This window comes from Bombus fervidus, chromosome 17 (assembly GCF_041682495.2).
Source record: "Bombus fervidus isolate BK054 chromosome 17, iyBomFerv1, whole genome shotgun sequence".
NCBI classification, from domain to species: domain Eukaryota; kingdom Metazoa; phylum Arthropoda; class Insecta; order Hymenoptera; family Apidae; genus Bombus; species Bombus fervidus.
The window spans coordinates 776,553-798,245 of NC_091533.1; the positions used below are offsets into that span (position 1 = coordinate 776,553).

Sequence of the window (21,693 nt, forward strand, 5' to 3'; positions counted from 1 at the left end):
ACATATTCCATTTACACATTTCTCAACTCGTTTTCTTTGTTGAAAATTACATACAAAATTGCATACAGTAATTTTTTCTTCTTTTTTTTATTTAATTTGTACTTTACAATTTGAGATTTGATAAATGTTTCTAAGTTTATTGCTAAATAACATATGGATGGCGACCCCCAACGAGATACCATCTTCGAGTTTGTCTATTTTATTTCGCATACACTAATGGCCAGTTCTGCCAGAGCAGCCGAGCTAAACAGACGTGACAAACTGTGCTTCGGTGAAAGTGCGACAAGTAGTGAATTTAGGTGGACAAAACGACAACGAACACTGCCAACTGATTAAAGCTCCAAAATGCAGCAACAAATACCGCCAATCAATATAACAAACAAAGGTGAAATATACCTGTATTTTCGTCCAGTCGCGGGGAGACACGATCGCTTGATGTAGCGCGTCAACGGGAGTCGTAAATTTCCGTTACGATTGCACGAATCGACACCACGAGCAGGGCGATCCCCTTATTTCTTTTGGGATAATAGGGGTGATTGGTTTTTAATATAACTGGAATCCATAGTTATATAATATATATATATATATATATTTATTTACACTAGCCTACAATAATTATTGCGTCGACGGAAATTGTTTGATTTCGTCGTGTCGGAAAGCACAGTAATTGATTAATCCGAAGATTGATCGATTTGATGGATAGAACGCCGAGAACTTGACCTTTGATATGTATCGATGTTCGTTGAATTCGCGATTTTATCCGTTAGAGTTTAAGATGTATGCGGTAAGATTTCTGAAGAAAGACTAACTGCCCTAGAATAAATTTCTTGTCCTCTCGGGGAGACGACCCCCCCCCCCTCCGCGCTCGGATCACGCCATCGCTCGCGCCGGTCATCACGTATGCCGACTTCTTTGTGAAATTAAAGAACGGATCGAATCGACGTTTCTGGAACTCGCGGCTGGGCGGCAACCATGCGCTCGTCGATACATGGTATGCCCCGTCGGGAAGATGAGACGATTCGTGTATGACGCTAGAGGACCGCGAGAGACGGTTAGAAACACGATCCACCATATCAAGCTTCGCGACGTAACAATACTACATAAATAAAGCTACAAATAATAAATAATAAATAAAAAACAGAAAACAACCAATTAACAAAGAACAGGAAAGCTCACCTATAAAAGAAATGGAAACGTTGCAAAAGCACGAAGAAAACAGCTACAATGACGAACTGTCATATCAAGATGAACATTGAAAGGTAGCAGCAGCACACAAAAAGCGTAAATAATACCAGGCACAAGCGCTATGAAAATTTCAAGTACAGAGAAGCGACAGTGGCTACAAGAAATTCCACTCCGAAATTCATTCAGTTCACTGATAGAAGAGGTAGATCCGGACCCAAAAGAAAAAGTCACAACTCATATCGTTAAACCACCACCGATCTACATTGATGCCCAAATAATAGATTCCCCAATTGAACTATTGAACGATACTGCTGGAACAGAAAACTTCAGTATAAAGCAATTAAAACTGGAACAAGTAAAAGTTTTTTTTTTTTTATTGATTATTTGTTAAAATTTTTACAATTTGTCCAGAAGGACATTTGGTAAAATATTATAGCTTACACAAGTAAAAGTGCAAACAAAAACTCCAGAAGTATTTAGAAAAGTGACACAAGCATTAAAGGAGAAAAACGCTGGGTATCATACATTCCAGTTCAAAACAGAAAAATGCTACAAAATAGTAATTAGAGGACTACACCCAAGGACAAACACAAAAAATATATGTGAGGAATTAGCAAAAATCGGACACCAAGCAAGAACAATAAATAATATAACCAGGTACGATACGAAACAGCTATTCTCACTTTTTCTAATAGAACTTGAACTCAAAGCTAATAACAAAGAAATTTTTGACATTAAAAAAATCCTAAACACAATAGTCAGACACACCTAGTGTTACGCCACGAGTAAAGATCGTATTTCTAACCGTCGCTCGCGGTCCTCCATATCCTCTTATCTGCCCGACGAAAAACATATAATGTATCGACGCGCGCATAATTGTTACCAAGCAGCGAGTTCTGGAACCGTCGATTTCGGACCGTTACTTCATTCTAACAAAAAAGTCGGCCTACGTGATCATAGACGCGAGCGGTGGGGGTTGTCTCCCCGAAAGACAAAGAATCGGTCTAAAAGCATCAGTCTCATTCGAAAACTCTAACTGCACAGTCTCATTCGAAAACTGTAACTGCTCAGTCTCCTTTAAAAATTCGAGAGCTCTGACGAACAAAGTCGCTTAGTGTTACGTCGCGAGGCTTAGTATGGATCGTGTTTCTAACCGTCTCTCGCGTTACTTCAGCGTCATAAACGAATCGTCTCATCTTCCCGACGGAACATACAATGTTTGCCTACCAAATATCCTTTGTTAGCCTTTTTGTCAAGTTTATTTCTCTTTTCCGCAGGTATGTGTGCAAAGCACTCAGTACCGAAAACTCTAAACTTTTCTACATCTGACGATTTCCCGTATCACAATTCATATGGTGTTTTATTGTCTTGTCCTGTTGGCCCTGTCTTATTTATGACATGCACTGCTGTGTTTTCATGGCTTCGGCCCATAAAAACAGCGGTAGATTTGATTTCGAATGTAGCATTGACCGGCCTGCCTCTACTATTGTACTATTTTCTCTTTCTGCGACGCCATTCTGTTCGGGAGTGTACGGGACGTTAACCGTGTGCCTAATTCCCTGGCTTCTTAAAAATTCTTTAACCTCTTTATTTTTTAATTCTTTCCCTCCATCACTATGAATTTCTTTGATCTTACTATTGAATTGGTTTTCAACTTCTAAACAAAAAATTTTTAGCTTTTCGATTACTTCTGACTTACGTCGTAAGAAGTAAATCTTCGTGAATTTCGAAAAATCGTCTTTAAATATAATAAAATACAATTTCTTTCCTAATGACTCGAATTCCATAGGTCCACATACATCCGTATAAGTAATTTCGCGAGGTTTAGTCGCACGCTTGATTTTCTCGTGAAAACTCGATCTATGACGTTTCCCGTATGCGCAACCTTCACAGGAAAAGCTACTATCCTCTACCACTTTTATATTTGAATTCCTTAAAAATTCCTTAACGTGTCTGATGTTTTGATGACATAACCGTTCGTGCCATAATTGCAACGTGTCCGCGTTTGACTCCGCTCTATTGCTAAGATTGCAAACTGACGGTGTGATAACTCTCATATCGACCTTATATAAATTTCCGATAACCGAACCTCTTGCTATTACTTTCCGGTTTTGTAAAAATATACAGTTTTGCCCTTCCTTTGAAATACAAAAATCTATATCCCTCCTTGCGACAGATTTAATGGAAAACAAATTCCTTAAAAATTCCTTAACGTGTCTGATGTTTTGATGACATAGCCGTTCGTGCCATAATTGCAACGTGTCCGCGTTTGACTCCGCTCTATTGCTAAGATTGCAAACTGACGGTATGATAACTCTCATATCGACCTTATATAAATTTCCGACAACCGAACCCCTTGCTATTACTTTCCGGTTTTGTAAAAATATACAGTTTTGCCCTTCCTTTGAAATACAAAAATCTATATCCCTCCTTGCGACAGATCTAATGGAAAACAAATTTCTTTTCATACCTGGTACGTATAATACATCGTTCATTGTACATGCTACCCATTTGCCGTCCACAAAAGTCTCCAATTTGATTTTTCCTTTGCCGCATGCATCCATGAACGCCGATCTCTATCTTCACCGTGTTGTCGAATTTTTCGAGGACGCTGAACCATTCTTGTCGTCCTGTCATGTGATCCGTAGCTCCTGAGTCGATTATCCAAAGATCATGGTTTGCCGCATGCATCGTTGAGGTGCTTCCTAATAGATTAATTCCGCTGTGATCTCGATTTCGATTTCTGGGTTCCTGGTTGTCTCTACTGTTGTTTCCTTTATTATTATTTTGAAAGCAATTCTTGCTGATGTGGCCTTTTCTTTTACATAGAAAGCATCTAAAAGAATCTCTTTTTAGATGTCCGACTTTTCCACAGTTGAAACAGCTTGGTCCTTGTTTCTCATATTCGGTTTTATTTGATCGCTTCTGCTGTTCCCTTTTACAGTTATTACTTTTTGTTACCAGCGCCACCGATGTTTCCTGGTCGTCTTTCTTCCATCTGGTTTCTTCTGCCATCAGTCTGGTACTAAGCTTGTCTAGGGTTTTCTTTTCTTCTTCCACTGACTCCCACGCACTGTGAAAATGGTCAAATTTGCTTGGTAACGCCGATAAAATGCGTGTTATCAGCGTTCTCTCAGCAACTTCACCTTCAAGGGCTTTCATCTTCGCCGCTATCAGTTCCAACTTCGACAAGTTGTGGGACACATTTTCAGATTCTTTCCATTTAAAATTGAAGAACTGCTTCTGGACCATATTTAAATTTTCATGTGACTTCATATCATATACTGCGTTTAATTTCTTCCACATTTCATGTGCTGTTGTGCAGCATAAAAGAAGATCCAACGGTTTCCTTCCTACCGAGGCCACAATTAATTTCCTTGCTAACCGATCTGCCTTCAAAAATCTTTCACGGGCGATTCCCTTTTCCGCACTGTTACCTGGATGACACAGATTCCCTTCACACACGTTGATCAGGTCGTCATCTTCCTGCAAAAGTGTACGCATAATAAAACGCCACTGGAGCCAGTTTTCTTCGCCACGTAACATCTCGATCTTCGCACTTGCTGATTCCATTTTAGCACTATCTCTTACTTTTCCAAGCACAACACTTTAACACTTTATTCGCTTCGCGTTGCTACCTTACAATTTACAGCCCTGGGACCATAACCTGTTATGGTTATGCGATGTTTGTGGAATTAAAGAAATGCGTGGGTAAATTGTAAGGTATTGTAAGTGATATATTTATTGTGAAAGTAAAGTAAAAAATGTGGAATATATGTAAGTTGGTCCAGATCTGCACGGTAGCAATGTTACCATGAGACTGAAAAAACGCTGAAGCCAACGTCGCACGTGTGCTGCTTATGGTCTGTCGTCGACGCATTCTTTAATCTATGCGCTATTGATGACCTCGGCGCTTGAGAAAGCTGAAGACCAGATGTAAAATTTTCTTAATAGTGTCGATCACTTTAACATGTCCAAAGCATTCCAACTCTGTAGAAAGTTCTCCAACTCTGTCCAAAGCATTCCAACTCTGTAGAACGTTTTCCAACCTGTCCAAAGTTTTCCAACTCTGACCAAAGATTTCCAACTCTGTCCAAATCATTCCAACTGTAATTTCGGCCAGTCGCGGGGAGACGCGTTCGCGAGGAGGCGCGTCAACGGGAGTCGTACATTCCCGTTACGATTGTATCAATCGACGCCACGAGCAGGTCGATCCCCGTATTTCTTTTGGGATAATAGGGGTAGTTCAGTTGGAATAAAACTGTAGTCTACAGTTTTATTAATATATATATATTTATTTTAATTTTATATGGATACACACTCTCACACACAAGCGAAGTCGGTGAATTCGATTATTAACACGGAACGTAGAGTTAATATGATTGCCCGTACGAACAGTTGACTTGACTGTCGCGAGAGCTTGAAGAGCCAAAGTAACCCGGGAGATGTTTTGCACAGACTGGCCTAGACTCGACTCACTGTTCGTTCTTTCGCCATCACAGGAATAGGAGACTTTCTACCGTCTTAGGTAGTTGACGATATTGTTCTTTGGGATGAAGTCCCTTTTTCCTTTGTATACACATCCGCTCTTTCCGTATGGCAGATACCCGCTTTCTCCGTGATTGTAATAAATTCCAGGTCGTGGTGAATAGTCCGCTGTAAACGTAAAGTACTTTTTGGGACCCTACCATTAAACTATCGTTAGAGTATATGGTGGGTCCTTGGGTCTGTAGAAGGTCAGAATGACGGTATGAGAGCCGTTGACAGTCAGGTAACAAGGGCTGACTTATTGGCCGCTTCATACGGCGTAACACCAACTCTGTAGAACGTTTTCCAACTCTGTTGAAAGCATTCCAACTGTGTAGAACGTTCTTCAACTCTGTCCGAAGCATTCCAACTCTGTAGAAAGTTTCCCAACGATGTCCAACGTCGTCCAACGATGTCCAACGATGTCCAACGGTGTCCCACGTTGCAGTCCAGTATGGATCAACCAAAATTCTTTTCGCGGCTTTTGGTGACCCAAACTGGACTGGTGCGTAGTTCTTAGCTTGATATCGTTTTCCAAAGATTAATCAACTGATTAATTTTTGGAAAACGATAACAATTACCAGGTCTCACCACGCGGAGGTGACTACGCACGAGACCCGCCCATGAGTTATTTAACATTATGCATCGGTCTCGACATTCAACCTATTGGCAAGAATGTCGAGTTCTGATTCTACTCGATCATGGGCCTGCGTAAAGAGATAGTTATTTCGTAGCCTAACCGCGAAACACCTATCTCCTACGCAGCAGTTACACGAATCTTTACAAACGTAAAACAAAGCTTACACGACGTAATATCTATCTCCCACACAACGCAACATGTATCTCACTCACAACGATTACATCGATCGGTACAAACATCGTACAATAATTCGCAACCCTATCGGCAACATTCCGTATCAAAGATACATTTGTCTAACTTGGAACGAATGAAAAGAAATGAGGCTACTATGGAAAAGGAGCCTCAACGATCAGACGATGAAAGAAAAACCGCGGTTCGCCCGGAACGAACGTAATCACGATCTCTCGAAAGAACTAACAAACCTACGTGACGTACCCCCGTGCACCAGATAACCCTAAGTTTCAGTGGAAGCTCAAGCATTGACCTTCGCTCGATTCCTGTCACGTCGTTTGGATCTTATCACGGTCGATGCCACTTACCGATGATACCCGTGTCCAGCATATGGGCCTGCAATTTAACACACTCCAACTGAACAGTTGAACCCGGGGAGGGACCGCTGAACAGGATTACAAAGGCAAGGCCCCAACTGAACAGTGGGGTCCACCCCCGCGAGTTCGAACAGAATTACGGAGGACATTAAATACAGGTCCCCTGTCCAAGTACCGAAGTACCAATCGGACAGTATTGCAGAACTGCGACTCAATCGTCAACAGATACACAGGTATCGCCAGCGTGATGACAACGCCCGCGATTCGAGGCAAACAACGAGCAGTCGTCGAGTAGTCACCAAGACAAGAGGTGTCCTTGGGCGACCTTCGAATCCAAAGAGTTGTCCAGTGCACGTTGACCCGCACGTACCCGGAATACGCGCGAGCGAGTACGCCACGCGGCAGTTTGAAAGAACTGAGCGATCGTGAACCGATAAATCGCGGGAACAATTTTTCCAACGTGGTAAGCGAGGGGATCATGAGAGACGAGATTTATATTTTTCGTTCCAAGATGGATAGGTATCTTTGTACGGAATGAGCTTACAATGCACATAACATAGGTATCTATCTTATGATTAATTAAGACTAAAACGCACGCATCCCACGGTGTCCCATGGTGTTCCACGATGTCCCACGGTGCCCCCGCGGGGGGTATTAGTCCAGTCTAGATCACCAAAACTATTTTGGATGATCAAGACCAGACTATATTCAAGTAGTTTTTAGCTTGATATCGTTTTTCAAATAATAATACTAATATTTAAAATAGTAGTTGGTGTATTATTATTTGGAAAACGATACCAATTACCGGGACCCACCACGAGGAGGTAACTACGCTCGGGTCCCATTTACATAAACAATTTTTAAGCATTGCAAGCAGAGATGTAAAATTATTTTATAACAAAGAAGTAGCGTGTATTGAAATTTATTAATTAGAATGGCTGTAGTACGTGGATCTGCATAATCGTACTTGAATATTGAACTTAACATCGAAGAAACGAAACCATGCAAGGTACCAATTGTAGTGCGTATGGATGAATGGTCAGTTGTCGCTGCCTTTGATTAAATTGCACTTGCTTCCTTCGTTCCACGAATACGGTGCTGTTTCCTTGGTTTTGAGCAGACATGGAAAATTACATTCCATCCATAGACACTCAATAGGTACACTCTGCGTTACTACTGGTTTTATATGAAACAGTGAAATGAGAAATTAAATACTTTAGAATTTAAAATTAAAAAATAATACTATATAGAAATACAATAGCACTTCGGGGACTTGAAAGATTTCGTAAATATTAAATAAAACAAAATAAATCATTAATTTACTCACAACGAATTGATGGTATTCATTTAAATCAATGAATCAGAGTTGCTTCCAATTAATGTTAATACAACTGTTATAAATTAAAAGCATAATTACTTTGAATTAATGGGAGGATATGGTTATAAATTATTGGTATAATTGTTAAGAATTAATGAAGTAATTGTTTTAGATTAATGGCTTACATGTTATAAATTAATGGCTTAGATGATATAAATTAATAGTTTAAATGTTAGAAATTAATGGCTTACATGTTATAAAATAATAGTTTAAATGTTGTAAATTAATAGCTTAAATGCATAAAATAACAGTTTAAATGTTGTAAATTAATAGCTTAAATGTTATAAATTAATAGCTTAAATGCATAAAATAACAGTTTAAATGTTGTAAATTAATAGCTTAAATGTTGTAAATTAATAGCTTAAATGTTATAAATTAATAGCTTAAATGTTATAAATTAATAGCTTAAATGTTATAAATTAATAGCTTAAGTGTTGTAAATTAACGGTTTAGACGTTATAAATTACTAGTTCAATGTTATTGTTAATATTTTTTGTTTATTTACCTTACATTTAAGTTCTTCTTCGATGTTCACTCTCCGGCAGTTCAGGCGCAAAAGAGTTCGCACGCGATTTCCGTGTTCCTTATATACCTTTACAAAGTGTCGAGATGTCAATCAAACGGTAACGATCTTTTGACATAGCAAAAGACAGTTTTTCCGTTATAACAAAGTCACATTGAACAATTTCTTAATATTTATCGTAAATTGGTGCCTTCAACGATTTAATACGATATCCATTTTTATCGTTTTTATAGTTTCTACAAGCTAAGACTAATTTCACGCTTCTTTGACACTAGTTTTCGACTATCAATTAGTTTGAACAGAAAGGGAAAGAGAGCCTAACGGCAGTCGATGACGTTACTGTGAAATAAGTTAAGTTATTATATAATCAGACAGATAAAATTCATATTAAACGTTATATTATATTATCGATATTCGTTCATTTACTCGTGCTAATTACAAAATAATATGTTCTTTTTTCTCGAATAACACCTACATCACTGTCTGCGATATTTAAAATTCCTATTTAATGCTTATTTAAAAGTCAGGTACCTTTTTAATTCCTCTAAAGTTAAACAAGTAAATTTACTCGTTATAGTTGTAACATAAAATGGCTTTTTTTCTTCGATACCACCTGCATCGCTGTACGTGATACTGATATTAATTATGTAGCGAATAATATGAATTAATTGGCTGTAATCGCGATTAAGTATTTCTTCGTTAGATCTATCAAACGATCTATTAGGCTATTAGCGAGAGACTTATTGATTCCTTGAAGAATGGTTTGATTGTTATAAATTAATGTTTTAAATGTTGTTAACAAATGTTTCCATTACTATAAATTAATAGTTTAATTGTTATTAATTAGTTGCTTAAATGTTGCTAATTTATGGTTGTGAGGTGGTTGGGTCGTGATAGGTACTGAAAAATCACTCAGATATATTTAATAATAGATATTTATTATAATATATTCTGTGTGTACACGATGTGTAGAACTCGCGATTGTTATATTGGCGGTTCGCGATTCGCAATTACAAGTTCGATTTCTGATTGATGCGTTTTGATGCGCGATATAAGCTCGGATGATGATTGCCTAAGATGACGTGCAACTCTGATCAATTATTACGAAGTACCAACTATTGCTTCGGACCGATATGTAACGACTGACTTTCCGTCACGACGATGCCGCGAAGGAAAACTGTATTGGGGTGTGTCTTAGGATGCGAGATCATCGGATTCGTTGAGGAAAGCCTTGATTCGGAAAGTGACGAAAATGGACTCCGTTGCTAATTGGTTCATTTTTGTGTTGGTGGTTGGAAAAGAATGCTAACTGCCCTTGAAAGAAAGTCGCTTGCGGGAAGTATCGTACGTGAGAAAAGCAGATTTCTCGTGTCTTCGGAGGTGATAGGTTTAGGGACTGCTAAGAGAAAGACTGTTTGTCCCTGTATTTTCGTCCAGTCGCGGGGAGACGCGATAGCGTTGAAGCGTGTCAACGGGAGTTGTAAATTCCCGTTACGATTAAACGAATCGACACCACGAGCAGGACGATCCCCTTATTTCTTTTGGGATAATAGGGGTGATTGGTTTTTAATATAACTGGAATCCACAGTTATATAATATATATATATATTTATTTACACTAGCCTACAATAATTATTGCGTCGACGGAAATTGTTTGACTTCGTCATGTCGGAAAGTACAATAATTGATTAATTCGAAGACTGATCAATTTTATGGGTAGAGCACCGAGAACTTGACCTTTGATATTTTCCGATATTCTAAGCGACTTTGTTCGTCAGGGCTTTCGATGTATGCAATATGAATTTTGAACTTAGACTGACTGCCCTTGGATAAATTCCTTGTCCTCTCGGGGAGACGACTCCCTCCGCGCTCGGATCACGCCACCGCTCGCGCCGATGATCATGTATGCCGACTTCTTTGTGAAAATAACGAACGAACCGAAATCGACGTTTCTGGAACTCGCGGCCGGGCGGCAACCATGCGCTTGTCACGTAAAATAATAAAAAAAAAAGGAAGGAAAAATCGAAGACGTAAAATAAAAGATAAAAAACGAAAATAAAGAAATACAAAGACAGAATTTATTTCTTTACACTTGGTTTACACTTGACTTCCGAACTCTAGGAGCGACTTTTTAAGACTGACGCTCTTACAATTCCACCTTTAAAAACTGATTTGTTTCTTTCTTTGTCATCCCTCAATATCCCCACTATCCACGCGTTTGTTAGCCGTTCTCAAATATTCGGCGAAAGGACCGTTGGGATATTGAGAGTTCATTAAGCATTTCGCCTCGCCGACATACACTGTCGCCGAGTGCGGCCGCATCTTTATTTCTATCATCAGCCCATCGGTTCCGAAGCGCGGCCCGGTCTCTGATGTAGATCGAGGTGTAGTTGATGTTACATGATCATCGGCGCGAGCGGCGGCGTAATCCGAGCGCGGTGGGGGTCGTCTCCCCTAGAGGACAAGGAATTTATCCAAGGGCAGTCAGTCTTTCTTCAGAAATCATACCGCATACATTTTAAACCCTGACGAATAAAACCAAAAAATTTTCCCTCTGTTACGTATTTATTTGTTTTAAGTCAAGTTGAGATTGAAATTGGTAGTTGCTGCCACCAGAAATAGTCCAAGGACTATTTCAAATTTTTATTTATTTCAAACGTTACGGGTAGCGTCGAGTAGAGTTTGGTGCTACTGGCAAAACCGATTCCACTTTTCGGCTAACCTGCTATGTGCAGGGATACTAGCACGGGAGAGGATTAAAGCTGGTTGAAAGTAGTTTAACAATATCTAATGATTTATTCAAATCTTGCTCGATTTTGATATTGACAATTGACTGACAGATATAAAATTCTTCGGTTGACAAAAGTTTCAAGTTCTCGGTGCTCTACCCATCAAATCGATCAACCTTCGGATCAATCAATTATTGTACTTTCCGACACCTCGAAGTCAAACAATATCTGTCGACGCAACAAGTATTGTAGGCTGATTAAATAAATAGATATAGATTATATAACTGTAGATTCCAGTTATATTCAAAACCAAACACCCCTATTATCCTATAAGAAATAAGGAGATCGTCCTGCTCGTGGTGTCGATTCGTTTAATCGTAACGGGAATTTACAACTCCCGTTGACGCGCTTCAACGCTATCGCGTCTCCCCGCGACTGGACGAAAATACACTTAGTCTAACGATTATCGAGAAATATCAAAAGTCGAGTCGAACTTCTGTAACGCATTAACTGTATTCATCGCCAAGTAATTTGTGACGCTTTTATTATTATACGGTTTATTGTTTATTGTTGATATACACGCTATATTAACCTGTTAACACGGTGTTAAATTCATTGAACCATCCCTGTTATCTTAATCGAAACAAGGGGAACGACTATTTCGCGGCGTCGATTAGCTGAATCGTAGCGAGAATTTACGCCTCTCGCTGATGCGTTTTCCTCGCGACCGCGTCTCTCCGCGAACGGTCGTAACACCTAGTCAGGCACATTAATCCAGAAACAGCAGTCACATTACTACAAGAGCATATCACAAAAAGAGAAAAATGGCTACAAGATAAACAAATAAAAACAAACTCCAGTAAATGCAGCCATATTACATTTACATGCAAACATACTACATTTACACTACGAAAACGGAAACCACCAAATATCAAATTGAATGGCACGCACATAAAACAAACAAGGCAAGTTAAATACAAGTTAAATAAAATAAAAAAAATAACGACTGCACTTAGACACACAACTTACATGGAAGCAACATATTAAATCAATTAGAGACGAAATACGGATAAAAAGAAGACAGATGCACTAGCTAGCCAGTCGAGAAACTCTAAACTCAGCATGGAAAATAAACTGAAAATTTACAAAACGATAATAAAACCAATTTAGACGTACGAAATACTACTATGGGGGGACACATAAATAAACTAGAGTCGCTACAATCGAAGATACTCAGAACAATAGTCAACGCCCCGTGGTATGTCAGAAACGAAGATATACGCAAAGATACGCTAAAAATACCAAAGAAAAGGTCGAAAAAGAAATCGACAGATACGCAAAAAAATACAAGGGAAGAACGGCAAAACATCCAAATTAGCTGGCTGTTGAAACGAGCAAAACTCTCATAAGAAGAAGACTAAAGAGTAAACAGCTCACTGATCTCACTAAAGAAATAAAATAGACAAACTCGAAGATGGTATCCCGCTGGGGGTAGCCATCCACGTGTTAATTAGCAATAAAGCTGGAAAAATGTATCGAATGTCCAGTTGGACAAATTGTGAAGTACAAATTAAATAATAATAATAGTAATAATAAAAAAATAACTAATGGCCAGAACTTTTCGCTTTCCACCGCCAACCCTCCTACCCATCCTCTTCTAAATAAGATCTTCCTCTATGTCGTCTATTAACGTTATGAGTAACGTTGAACTTATAGCGCATCGCTGTCTGATACGCTCATGTGTCTAGAATTCTTCCGAGAGCTTATTGTTAATTGTTCCTCTTATTACGCGCAAATGGTTTCTTCATAAATTTTTGCATTTCTTTCAATGAGTCCTTTACTTATACCTCTTATCTCTATGACCTGCCGAAGGTTCCCCTTGCTTACCTTGTCAAAAATCGCCTTTAGGTCCTCGAAGAATGCATAAATCTTGCTTCTCTGCTAATTTATTGTTTAGTAAAAACGCTTCTAATTTTTCATACAGCGATAAGATTAAAATGGTGAGATATTATTTTCAAAAGTATAGAATGATTCACATAAAGCGTTATAAGCCGTTTTCACAGAAAGTATAGCAGATATCGATTAAGCTTTTTTTCATTTCAGTGGTACAAAAGAGCTGCTTATAATTATTTGAGGAACAAAAGATGTTTCTGAGATGACCACTAGGAGTCAACAGGATCCTTCCTTATGTTTTAAAAATGAAATAGCATACTCTGTTCATTTAGATCTTATGAAACTGAATAAAATTTACTTGAAGCATTTATCGTTACTCTGCATAATTAAAGATGTATGACGGAAGGAATATTTCAAGGGGAACTACATGGAGATGACAAAGAGTAATTAAAATAGACGTATTCTGAAGAAAAATTAAATTTAATAAATAAATTTAAATATTCAAAATGACGGCCATTCACTTCTAAACATTCATAAGTTATGAGTACAACACCTACAACAAGAAAAGATATAAAGAGAAGGACATTGCACATAAAGTAAACAAGTGTTTAGAGATGAGTGGTTACAATTTCAAATACTTAATAAAATGAATTTTACCTCAGAATACATCTATTTTAAGTACCCTTCAACGCATTCGCGTAATTCCTCTTTAAGACCTTCCTTCTGTCATAACTCTTTAATTATGCAGAATAACGATAAATACTTTAATTAAATGTTATTCAGTTTCGTAAGAGCTACCTAAATGAACAGAGTATAATATTCCATTTTTAAAAAATTAAGGAAGACTCTTCTTGACCTCTGGTAGTTATTCGGGATTTGGAGTGGCTGTTTTTTTTTTTTTTTTAAATATCGTTTATTTAGCTAAGGTTTGATTTTTTTTGTACATTTTTGTGATTCATAATAAACAATGAATTACAGTAAGATGTGTTAGGCAAAAGTACCGATACGCGACGGTACGACGTAGCCATGCTGTATTGTGCATCGGAGTTTTTACCATTTTTTGAGTTTTCATTCTTGTGTTGAGTTCCTGGATTTAAGCCGCTGGGGAGCGGAGCTTTTGTGTGTTCTTGTTTTTGGTTGTTGATTTTTGTCCTAAAACTTGGCCGCAAAAACAGGACGCTTCGGTAGTCTATTTGGAGTGGCTGTCTGTTACGTCCCATGACTCTCGACATAAACTAGACTCTATCCCTCGGGCAAGATAGCCACCAGATATCTTTATTGACTATTTGTTTAAATTTTTACAATTTGTCCAGAAGGACATTTGGTAACATATTATAGCTTAATGAATAAAAATATAGCATGTAGATGGTTACCCCCAGCGGGGTTCCATCTTCCAGGTTGCCTATTGTATCTCTATTGCGAGGTCTGCGGGATGCTTCCTCTTCAGTCTTCTTTCTATCTTGGTTTTATTTGTTTCAGCAACCAGCTGGTTTGGGTGTGCTGCAAGTCTTTCTTTATACTTTTTTGCGTATCTAACGATTTCCTCTTTGACTGTTGGAATTTTTAGATCTTTTCGTAGGTCTTCATTTCTGACGTACCATGGAGCGTTAACTATTGTCCTTAAAATTTTTGCTTGCTCTATTTCTATTTTGCTTATGTGACTCATTGCTGCCGTCCCCCATAGTGGAACTCCGTATGTCCAGATAGGTTTGATCATTGTTTTGTATATATTTAGTTTATTCGTTATGCTTAATTTAGATTTTCTATTGATTAACCAGTACATCTGCTTCCTTTTTGCACTTATTCTGTTTATTATTGATTTTATATGGTGCTTCCATGTAAGGTGTGTATCTAAATGTATTCCTAGATATTTGACTTGCTTTGTTTGTGCTATGTGGGCGCCGTTCAGTTGGATATCTGGTGTTTTTCCTTTTCTAAGTGTAAATGTTATGTGGTTGCACTTGCTGGTGTTCGCTTTTATTTGTTTGTTTTGCAGCCATTTTTCTATTTTTGTAATGTGTTCTTGTAGTAGTGCGGCGGCCGTTTCTGGATTTGAATGCCTCACTAGTATGGCCGTATCGTCCGCAAACGTCAGTGTTTTACTGTTGACAGTTGTTGGTATATCTGCCGTGTATAGTGTGTATAATATTGGTCCTAAGACGCTTCCTTGCGGTACTCTTGCCTTGATATCCTTAATTTCAGAGTATGCATCATTTATTTTTACTACAAAGGTTCTGTTGTTTAAGTAAGATTTGAGTAGTTTGTAGATTTGTTCTAGAAATTGCTTTTTGATTGTTTGAAGAAGTTTTTCATGGTTAACTTTGTCGAATGCTTTTTCGATATCCATAAAGAGTGCTGTGCAGTATTGTTTTGTTTCAAGCGACTGTAAGATTTCATTGACGAGTCTATGCATTTGTTCTATTGTGGAGTGTTTATTCCTGAATTCAAATTGATGGTTCGGTATTAGTTTTTCTTTTTCTATTGTTGGTTTTAAGCGGTTATATATTATTTTCTCTAATAATTTGGAAAACGCAGGTAGTAATGATATCGGCCTGTAGGATGCAGTTAAATGTGGGTTTTTGTTTGGTTTGGGTAACATTACTATCTGTGCTATTTTCCATAGTGTAGGAAAGTACTGTATTCTTAGAATTGCGTTAAATATTATCGTTGTTAGTCTTATTGCCTTTGGGGGAAGGTTTTTTAAGATATTCCCATTGATCAAGTCAAATCCTGGTGCTTTACTTGTCTTTGTTGCCTCAATTAAGTTTGTAACTTCTTGCGCTGTTGTGCTGAGTATGGTGCAGCGTTTATCAGTTGTGTTGCTGGTGTCACGTCGGAGACACAAAAGATCGCGAAATTAACAAATCGCCGGTGATGTCCTTGCGTCGCGGCACGAACGAAACGATTCTTTCACGAATAGGGTGAAGGAAATAGAACTTGATACGCAAAGATTAAATTTATTGGAGGAATCCAACAGAGTGACGGTTACAACAGATAGGTTCGAAATACTATAACAGACTGTCTTTTCGTTGGTTTGGGAAGGTCCCTCCACCGAGGACTTAGTCCCTTTGGAGGGGGTCTCGTTAGTCTATTGTTTCAACAGATGCGGCATGCAGGGTGTTCGGTCTATCTGGTTACTAAGCGGATGGTTTTCTTGAGTGTGTGACACTGGCATTTTTCACTTCTTCGTTTGTTTGCCATCCAGGGATGCTGTTATTAATTTCACACGGCGAAAATATATTTTGTAGGTGCTTTGAGAATTCTTCTGCCTGCTCTTCGTTGGTTCTGGCCCATGTGTTGTCCATTTTTCTGATTGCTGGGATTGTTTTTATCGTTTTCTTAACTTTGTTATTGACTTTCCATAGGGAGTAGTTGGTATTCTCATGCGCGGATAGTGATTCGATGAATTTTGAGAATTCGTTATTATGATGTTCCCTTATTTTATCCTTTAATTCCTTTGCAAGTTTATTTAGGTTTTCCTTGTTTTCTCGTGTTCTCTGTTTTTGCCATTTTGCTTTCGCTTTTCTTTTTTCCCTGATTTTGTCTAGGATGTCCTGCGGAATAATTTTTGATTGCCTGCTATTTGTTTCATAGGTGGTGGTTGTCCACGCTGCTTCCTGTATTATTTCTGTCAAAGTTGCTACTGCCTGCTCAATGTGTTCAGGTGTTTTCAACGGGATATTGCAGTTGATTTTGTTTTCGATCAGCTCTTTGAAAGTTTGCCAATTGGTGGTTTTATTGCAAAGCGACTCTGACTTGTTATAAAGTAGTGGTTTGCTTGTGTATTCTATTATAATTGGTGTATGGTCGGAGTTAAGCTCGAAGCTGGTTGTTATTTTTAATTTGCTTACATTTAGCCCTTTTGTTACTGCAAAATCCAACAGGTCAGGTATTTTATTGGGGTCTGTCGGCCAGTACGTTGGTTTTCCCGTAGATAGTACGTTGAGGTTGCTGCTTCTAATGTATTTTTCTAATGTTCTACCTCTCGGCGTGTTAATTCTCGAACCCCATAACGTGTGCTTTGCGTTAGTCTCCTGCCGCTATATATTTATCGTCTAAGGATTGGAAGTACTCTTCCCATTTTTTTAGTGTCATTTTGTGTCTCGGAGGTACATATACTGCTGACATCTGGAAGTAATTGTCATTGGTTTGTATTGTGACAGTGGTTGCTTGTAGGTGTTCTTGATTTGTTTGACTATGTAAGTGATGCTTGATGTCATTTTTTATTATTACTGCAGTTCCTCCATGTGCTTTACCCGAGGGATGTTTGGTATCGTAGATGGTGTAGTACGGTATTTTCATGTAGTTTTTTAGAGTGAAATGTGTTTCTGAGACAAGTAGTATATCAATATTATTTTTATACAAAAATATTTTAGTTTCGTGGGCTCGCTGTTGCAAGCCGTTGGAGTTCCAGACTGCTATTTTCAAAATGTCCATCTCTATTTTTTACTTAGCAAGTTTGTGAGTAGTTGTAACATGATGGTTATTTGTTGTGCTTGTTGTCTTAGTATTGTGTTTAGCTCACTTACCATTTTTCCTAACATTTCCATACCTTTAATGGATTGTTTGAGCATTTCTTTGATGTCTGTAACGTCTTCGATGTTATTGTTTTGATTCTGATTGTTTTGGATTACTTGTGCGTAGCTTCGGTTACCTTGGGGATCTGTGTTTCTGTTTATAGCGCTTAGTTCGTATTGTGCTTTCAATGTTGTTTCATTATCCGTTATACTTTGTTGCGGTTGGTGGTTATTGTATGATCTATTGCGAAGTGGGGGAAACGGTTTACGTTGTATTTGTTTCCTTATTTCACATCCTTTGTAGCTGGCTGGGTGGTTTCCGTTACAATTATACCATTTAACTTCTTCTATTTTTCCTGTGTATGGGCAGTGTATTGTTAAGTGACTTTTTGCACATTTAACACATGCCGGGCTTCTGTTGGAATAATTTTTTGTGTGTCCGTATTGTTGACACCGGTGCAACAACAGTGCAAATAAATCAATTAAACATAACATCACTCTGTATCTTTAATCTACCTCCACCTTGAGCGTTAATAGCGTTCACGGTTCGTGATATCAACCGATCAGTTGCACCCGACTGATCGCCAATTAGTTGAGAATTCACACCATATGGCCACTCCAAATTACGAACATACTTGAACTGTTACGTTCAAAAGTTGTCTCTAGTGTTGACGTGTGTAATTACGCCTAGTACATTCGGAAGGGACGTAGATTTACAAGAGTGCGATTGTGTACAGACTATCTTAACTTCTAATTACTCTACATATTCTACTGGTTTATTGTCGACTATTGCTGTCTGTTTCGTTTTGCTCCATATGTTCTGGTTCGTTGTAGTTCTAGAGTTTCTGATTTTCTCGAGTAGACTGTTAGGTCGCGAGGCTTGATATGGATTGTGTTTCTAACCGTCTCTCGCGGTCCTCTAGCGTCATACACGAATCGTCTCATTTTCCCGACGGGGCATACCATGTATCGACGAGCGCATGGTTGCCGCTCGGCCGCGAGTTCCAGAAACGTCGATTCGATCCGTTCTTTAATTTCACAAAGAAGTAGGCATACGTGATGATCGGCGCGAGCGATGGCGTGATCCGAGCGCGGAGGGGGTCGTCTCCCCGAGAGGACAAGAAATTTATCCTAGGGCAGTTAGTCTTTCGTCAGAAATCCTACCGCATACATCTTAAACTCTAACGGATAAAATCGCGAATTCAACGAACATCGATACATATCAAAGTCAAGTTCTCGGCGTTCTATCCATCAAATCGATCAATCTTCGGATTAATCAATTACTGTGCTTTCCGACACGACGAAGTCAAACAATTTCCGCCGACGCAATAATTATTGTAGGCTAGTGTAAATAAATATATATATATTATATAACTGTGGATTCCAGTTATATTAAAAACCAATCACCCCTATTATCCCAAAAGAAATAAGGGGATCGCCCTGCTCGTGGTGTCGATTCGTGCAATTGTAACGGGAATTTACGACTCCCTTTGACGCGCTACATCAAGCGATCGCGTCTCCCCGCGACTGGACGAAAATACATAGACTGTCTCGTTCACATTTACACTTATCAATTTCGATGTTGATCTTCTTTAAAGTAGAATCCAATGTTGCAAGTTGTTTCAAATACTCGTTAGATTTAATTACTTTCCGTAGAGATAAAGGACTAAGATGGTTGTTAAATTTTATAAATCCGAGGTTCCTTTACTTTTCCTTTTTCCAATTTTCCTTTACTATAGATACATATATGAAATGAACAATCAACGCATTTGAATTCAATTTTTTAAGAGCAATTAAGATCTTTATATACACCGTGATAGATAAGATATCTTGTATAAACTTATGTACTTATATATTTTTAATACAGGTATTGCTTTACACCAAGTTGTATATATCGTCTACCAGAAAATACAGATTATCACGGTTGTCTAGAATATATTCGTAATCTGCCAATTATCCAAGATCCAGAAGTATTTGGTTTACATGAAAATGCAGATATAACGAAAGATAATCAGGAATCATTGCAGCTACTTAAAGGGACTCTATTAACTCAACCACATATTACTAGTGTGGGAGTTGAGAGAGATATCGACGATGTGGTTTACGGTCTATGCGATGACATTTTATCAAAATTAACGTTGCGATTTGATATTTTAGAAATTTCTAAAAAATATCCTGTACTCTATATGAATAGTATGAATACGGTTCTCCGTCAAGAACTCATTAAATTTAATAACCTCGTTGATACGATTAAAACTACTTTAGTAGATGTACAAAAAGCCATTAAAGGATTGGTTCTAATGTCATCCGAGTTGGAAGAAGTTTTTCTCAGTATGAGTATTGGTACAGTGCCAGTTACTTGGAGTAAAAGATCTTATCCTTCGCTAAAATCACTCGCAAGTTATATTAATGACTTATTAGACAGATTAGCATTTTTCCAAGACTGGATAGATCATGATGCACCAACTGTGTTTTGGATATCTGGCTTCTTTTTTACTCAATCTTTCCTTACGGGTGTCTTGCAAAATTATGCCCGTAAAAATAAAATTCCAATCGATAGATTAGATTTTCAATTTGAAGTAACTCAATTTGAAACCGATGTAAGAACATCACCACCTTACGGAGTTTACATAAGGGTAAGACTTTTGGCTAAGTATTATATCACTCAGAAATAGAATAATAAAAATTTAATAACCTTTGTATAACATTTCTTTATGCTAATAGAACATATTGATAAAATTGGCATATAATAATAATAATATATATAAATAAACAATTGTTCTAAGAAAATTTATTTGAATTTTTAGGGTTTATATTTAGAAGGAGCAAGATGGAATAGGCAGTTACAAGAAATTGATGAATCCGAACCAAAAATAATGTTTGATCTCCTTCCTGTAATGTGGTTGAAGCCTGGTATAAAAGCTGAATTTATTATTGAATACGTATATCATTGTCCTGTATACAAAACAAGCGAAAGACGTGGCGTTTTGGCTACTACTGGTCATTCTTCCAACTTTGTATTATATATTTTATTACCAACACACGTTGACGAATCTCATTGGATTAAAAGAGGAGTAGCTTGTTTGTGTCAACTTGATGATTGATTAAATTATTAAAAACATATATCATTTTCTATATCAATTTTATGTAGATGTCAAAATAATATTACATTTAAGAACTATGTATATGAAAATTTTTAATAAAAATTTTACAAAAGATACAATTCTATTCAAAAGTCACATTTTAAAGAATTAATTTTTGAAAATTTGAATTAACAATTCTTTTTACTAATAATTAATAATAATTAATAATTTCTTTTTAATCCTATTATTTAAAATGGATATCCGGTGTTATTTATTCTTGTTATTTATAATCTGTTTATCTATTCTATTTGTTAATCTACTTATAATCTGGCAATGACACAATGATTGATAAATAAGAAAAAAAAAAAAAAAGAGAAATTTTCCATAAATAGCAATAAGAGAAACAGGGCTTCTGTATTTTTTACTTTATTTTCATAAGATTATTTCAATTGGGTTGTTGAGATTCTTACGATCAAACTAATATCGAACATTACAACATTTAAATTAATTTCTATTTTTTACACTTGTGTACTGTGATTTGTTCGTCATTGAATAAGTGACGGTCATCAGCGGTACCTCGTACGCCCAATTAATCTTGTGCAAGCAGTTTTAACTAAATTAGACTATATTAGGTCAATGGACTGATAGTTGATACAACTATTAGACTTCT

At 37.6% G+C, this 21,693-nt stretch overlaps 1 protein-coding gene across 7 annotated transcripts in view; it reads left to right on the forward strand.

Annotated features, from left to right (window-relative positions):
* Positions 1 to 21,156, forward strand: part of Dnah3 (dynein heavy chain 3, axonemal) — a 40,928-nt gene extending 19,772 nt beyond the window's left edge. For all 7 annotated transcript variants that reach the window (XM_072020609.1, XM_072020611.1, XM_072020612.2 and 4 more), the window contains 2 exons: positions 19,808 to 20,576; positions 20,748 to 21,156. In XM_072020609.1, the coding sequence (XP_071876710.1) occupies positions 19,808 to 20,576; positions 20,748 to 21,044 (1,066 nt within the window). In that variant the 3' untranslated portion in view covers positions 21,045 to 21,156. The remainder of the gene's footprint in view (positions 1 to 19,807; positions 20,577 to 20,747) is intronic.
* Positions 21,157 to 21,693: the final 537 nt, after the last annotated feature.